At 49.7% G+C, this 5,716-nt stretch overlaps 1 protein-coding gene and 1 pseudogene across 1 annotated transcript; one reads left to right on the top strand and one right to left on the bottom strand.

The window, feature by feature from the left end:
• Nucleotides 1–368: 368 nt before the first annotated feature.
• Nucleotides 369–2,296, bottom strand: LOC120646510 (annotated as a pseudogene).
• Nucleotides 2,297–4,505: 2,209 nt separating this feature from the next.
• LOC120646509 (E3 ubiquitin-protein ligase RDUF1-like) lies at nt 4,506–4,901 on the top strand. Its single transcript, XM_039923062.1, has one exon. The coding sequence runs from the start codon at nt 4,506–4,508 to the stop codon at nt 4,899–4,901; it is 396 nt and encodes a 131-aa protein (XP_039778996.1).
• The last annotated feature ends 815 nt before the right edge of the window (nt 4,902–5,716 follow it).

Genomic DNA, 5,716 nt, shown 5'->3' with positions numbered 1-5,716 from the left:
TCATCTACTGTAGACTAAATTTAAATTTGTCTTCTGACCACTTGATACATGCCAAGGGACTAAAGGGACTAAATGGTTTTTTGTTATGAGCACAGCAAAATAACGGAGCTTGATACTACAGACCACTATCATGATGGCATTTCTATAAATAACGGAGACCGCATAATTAATATGGCAAGTAAATTAGAGCTTGAGATAGACATAATAACTGCATTGGAGAGACAATCGCTCCAACAAATTTAGAGGTCACATAGAGATGTCTCAACATACTGAGAATCCAATTCCTCTAAATAATCCTCATTTCTTGACATTCACAAGAAAATGATACTTTTTAGGCAGGGACATCATTTGGTGCTGATATTTCTCCCTCAGAAAACTGATATTAGCAAGGAAGTAGTGGATGCCTCAAGTGAGAATTTCATCTCATCAATTTTAGAGAGGTAAGTCCCAGCCCACATTATCTCACCTTTATACAATAGCCTCCTAACAAGAGAATTTAGCATACATGAGTCTGGGGTGCATCCACTATTTTCCGTTGCTAAAAACAGATTGTCAGACTCTTCTAGCAACCCTTCTTTTATGAGATTTTGTATCATTAAGTGATAGGTCACAACATTTGGACCTAAACCATGGGCAGAGATAGCAGTGAACATATCCATAGCATCTTCCTTTCTGCCACTTTTGAGCAAAGCATCAATCATAATGTTGAAGGTAACGATGTTAAGTTGAAAATCCTTAGAACATAGACTCTGAAATATTTTAAATGCCTCATCAACACAATTATTTTTGCAAAGACCATTCAGAATTATATTGTACGTGAAAATGTCCAACTTCATTCCACTTTTGATCATATTGAGATAGAGTTCTTTTGCTTCAGAAAACTTCCCAGACCGAAATAAACCCTGAAGTACCGTGGTATAACTGACAATTCCAGGCCTAACTTCATTGCTTAACATTTCTCTGAATAGTCTAGCTCTACAATAGCCATGAAGCAAAGTATTATAAGAAGTGGCATTTGGTTTCAAGCCAACTCGGACCATATCATCAAGTAACTTCATAGCTTCCTTCATCCTACCAGCTAAACAGTGGCCATCCATTAATATAGTATATGAGATAGCATCAGGCCTCACACCTACACGTACCATTAAGTCAAGGAGACTCTGGGCTTCCTTTCCTCGTCCTTCTCTGCAAAGGTTACACATTACAGTGTTGAAGAACTTGGTATTGGGATGGATCCCTTGATTCAGCATTTCAGAAAATAATTCCTCGGCCTTCTCCCATTTGTCAACACTGTACAGTCCATAACTAGTGAGCTAAAAACAACGATATTAGGAGTCACCCTTTCATTGATCATCTGATTGAATTTAAGCATAGCCTCATCCACTCTTCCCAACTTGCAAAGTGCATCTATTATTGCTCCGTAGCTGACTGCATTAGGACTCGACCCTTGCTGCCTCATTTGGTCAAAGATATGCATTGCCTCATTTATCATACCACCTTTACCATATGCATAGATAATTATATTGAAGATATGATGATTAGGTGAAATACCATTTCCTGCCATTAAATCCAAGAGACCATGCATATCAGAAAGAGCACCTATGGTGGCATACCCATGAAGCAGAGTGCTATATGTAGTTACATTAGGTTTTATGTCCTTTTCAATCATAGAATCAAACATCTTTCTAGCCTCTGTGCATCTTCCACTCTTGCAATGATAATCCAGCAACAAATTACATGTGACAACATCTGGCTGATGACCATGTGCGGACATTTCTTTGAGCATTCGAGCCACCTCTTTCCCTTGTCGTGAAGAGCAATATCCATGGATCAGACAATTATATGTTCGATTATTTGGCTTGACACATTTATAAATCATCTGCTGAAGGACACCCTCAGCCCTGTCAACCGCTTGAGCTTTGCACAAGCCATCAATGACTATGCTGTAGGTCACAACAGTTGGCAAAATCCCCCGGTCATCCATTGCACTAAATAGGCTGTAAGCTCTGTCCACATGGCCATCTCTAAACAAGCCATTGACGACGGTATTGTACGACACGACATTTGGTGGGCAGCTACCACCTCCATCATCTGCCATCATGTGGAGCAGCTCAAGTGCCTCCTCAGCTCCCTTTTTGTCGCACAAACCCTTTAGAACTGTGTTGTATGAAACTACATCTGGCGCGCAGCCAAACTCGGGCATTCGTTAGCTCAACATCTCCATGGCCTCACCCGCCTCTCCTTCGGGAGCTGGACCAGAGTCTGTACGGAGAACCGCCCTCTTAATGAATGCCATAACTACAAAAATAAATAAAAAACAAAGTCAAATTAGAAACAAAGGCTCAAACGAACCTTCGATCAACCTCGCTGTCTGTTTAGTGCGAGCCATGAGCCGCAAAGTTACTTACACCGAAGAAAACGAGCAGCTTCACCGCTGTTTAGTGCGAGCCATGAGCCGCAAAGTTACTTACACCAAAGAAAACGAGCAGCTTCACCGCGCACGAAACCAGAACCTTTGGACAAACTGCTTTATAGCAAAAAGCGACGAAGGAAAGCAAAGCTCGAGAGGGCACAGGTTTTACCCCCCCTCCTCCGCTTATATAGGCGGTGATAAGGAACAGTTCCAGCGGTAAAACCGAGGAGACGGCAGCCCAAGCGGCGCATTCAGAGAACGACACGTTACAACAAAAACCGACCGTTGCAGCCGACGGTTCGGGAGACATTTTTCCTCGGGAGATTCCCGAAGGTTACACGCAATCTTCTTCATTAACAAGGGTTCGGACCATCGGCTTCGGACCTCGCCCTCGAGGGGCTACTGTTGGGGATTGGACCTTCGGGACAAGCTCCTACCCTCGGAAATGCTCCCTAACTCTTTTGCAGGGCTCCAACGAGAGGAGGGTAAGCATACCCGAAGGTGACGAAGGATCACTCAGAAGCACAGGCTTAAAGACCAAGACCTTCGGTGACAACCTTCGGTGGGCGAAGGAAACAAACCGCCGGTCGGGAGCAAAAGGTCTAAGAGCAAGACCTTCGGCGCTCACCTTCGGGAGACGAAGGTGACAAACGGCTACCCGGAAGCATAAGCTCGAAGGCCAAGACCTTCGGGGAAAGAGATCACCGCCGGGAGCGAAGATGATGGTTGTTTGCTCGTTCATGGAACCTTCATGGCTCAAACTCCCGGAGGTACCTGAAGGTTGTTGTAACCTTCGTCGGTTGTAGACATTTGAGTAAAATGTGAATATGTGAGAAGGTCGAATTTGTACCCTCCCAAATACGTGAGAAGGTCGGATTGTGAACCTCTCACCTTGTAATTTTACCAGGAACCGGCTAAGAGTGAGCTGTAAATGAGTTGGGAGGGGCAATTTAGGAAACCCTGGCCGAGGGCTAGGGGTATAAATAGCCCCCTCTCTCCACAGTGTAAAGGGTTGAATTTTCTAATTATTATTGGAGAGTTCGACATCTGTTTTCATTGTCATCTTTCCTACTGTTCATGCTCCCTGTCTGGGCATCTAAGAAGCAAAGATCCCAACAAGGACGAGGCCGATGGAGGCGAAACCAAGCTCCAGGCGTCCCATGCGGCAGAAGCAACCGATGAGGATGCTGTAGGTGAATCCATCGGGAGCCACCTTGTTTGGGAAGGCACGGGCCATCCGGTTGAAGAGGGAGACGACGAGCACAGAGGTTGAGGAGCCCCTTCCCTGGGCGCGAGAGACGACAGTGAGGAGCTTGTTGAAGGCGTGGACCGAGGCGGGCCTGGCAACCAGGAGCAATTCGTCGAACAGCATGACGACGTCGTCGAGGCCGAGGCTTCCCAAGTGGAAGCGGCTGATGATGACGCGCTCTAGCTCCAAGCACCGGCCAAGGGCCGCGCTTACGCGATGGGACATGCTGCCGCCACGCGAGATCGATGCGGGCTCGTGGCCAGGCGAGACGAACAGCCTCCGATTCCGGTTCGGTGGGTGGCGGAGCAGCGCGTGCTGCGGCATGGAGTGGGCGAGTGGAATTGGATTGCTACCGGCGGCGGAGGTTTATGCTGGTTGAGGCGGCGGGGCGCCGGGCGTCAGGTGCCGCCGGGCGGTAGCCGTCCGTCGCGATGTGACGAACAGAAACAGAGTGCACGATGAGATGGGAGTTCGAGAGGCCATGGGCCCATGGGTGTGTATGATGGCGGACCCACCGGAGCAGCGCCAGTTGACGCCGCCCAAGAACGGGTGCGGCTTGATGGCCGTGGCAACCCGCTGATTCAGTTCTTTGCGTTTTGATCGTTCTTGATGGTCCGAGGGCACCGCCGTCGCCGTCGCCGCACACAGTTCAGCTGAATCCACCTTCTTGATCGCTTGTCCGTACCCGTCGGAGCACGAGCAGGGGCGCGCACCGTGCACGTACGCGCTGCCGGCGCAGATGGAGGTGGCGCGTGCGCCGGAAGGTTTCTTGATGCCGCACCACATGTACCGCGGCCGGCGGCGGCGACAGGAGGAGGACCTGGACCCCGCCGCACCCGCATCATGCGCACCGCGCCCCACGAGTTCTACGGCGGCGCGATGGTGGCCACGCCCAGCGTGGACCTCGACGTCGACGATGGCGGCTCGTCCCCCACTTATTTCACCGCGCGGCTATCACGAGCGGCGGGTTCCGCAGCCAGCGCCGTGGCGGGCCTGCCGGAGACGATGGTGACCACGGGGGGCGACGGCGAGGAGACCTGCTGCGCGGTGTGCCGGGAGGGGTACGAGGCCGGCGACGCACTGAGGACGATGCCGTGCGCGCCCGCGTTCCACGGGGAGTGCATCGTGGAGTGGCTCTCGGTCAGCAGCTTCGGCCCGCTCTGCCGCTTCAAGCAGCCTACCCAGGAGGAGGAGGACGCCGCCGCCCAACACCAACAGCCGGCAAGCCAGCTGGGATAGATGATGACGGTCGGGTCGTGTCGTGTCAGTGGCACAATGCAACGCTAGTTCGCATCTGATGACTAGTATCTGTGACGTGCACGCGTGATTTTTTGCAGGACTACTACTAGATGTCTTAGTTGATGCAAAAGTGCGTTGATTTGATTCCTTGCTTGTTCATTCGACCCCGCGCTTACGGCGGTGCTGATGCTTCCGTTGAAAGTTGTAGCCTATCTTGGAAGCAGAACAGCTTCAAATTTCTTGTTGAGTGGTACTACAGATTTCATATTGTATCAAAGCTGTATCCCTCCTTTTGTCGCCCATTTGTTGCGTACTATTTTTCTCGTTGAGTGAAAGTGGATGAAGTGGTTTTATCATGAGATGCTGTGTGCGGCCGGCTTTGTGCTGTTTGTGTACCTATTATTTTGATCATCCCGGCTTCGATGGCCAGCCAAGTTCAGATATTGTCTTTTTTTTGAGATAGATGTTCAGATATTGTCTTGCACTTCTGGCAACGTGACTAAACTGCCGTATTGTCGACCAAGCAACTGGAATGAGTATCCTTACCCCTGGAGCTGGCAGGGAGTTGGTGGTGATCAAGGAGAACATGGATGGGTAGGGCAGTTGGCGAAAACCTCATTCCACATCCACTTGCGGTCACCAAACTTGTCCTAGCCGTCGATCCGAGTTGTGGACCCCATAAACTGTTGTGGCAGCCAGTATAATAGTCATCGTTAGTGTGTTCCAGCGATGAGGTGTGCTAGGGGGTAGTTTTGGAAGTAAAAAAGGTAGCAGCCTTCACCCTTCAATTATTGGTCTCTGTTTTGCTCGCCATA

The sequence above is a fragment of the Panicum virgatum genome, chromosome 8K (genome assembly GCF_016808335.1).
Source record: "Panicum virgatum strain AP13 chromosome 8K, P.virgatum_v5, whole genome shotgun sequence".
Lineage (NCBI taxonomy): Eukaryota > Viridiplantae > Streptophyta > Magnoliopsida > Poales > Poaceae > Panicum > Panicum virgatum.
This window is presented reverse-complemented; position numbering and strand designations above follow the sequence as displayed.

Excerpts from the sequence above, each read along its gene's own strand:
- LOC120646509 (XM_039923062.1), top strand. The coding sequence starts at position 4,506 with ATGCGCACCGCGCCCCACGAGTTCTACGGCGGCGCGATGGTGGCCACG.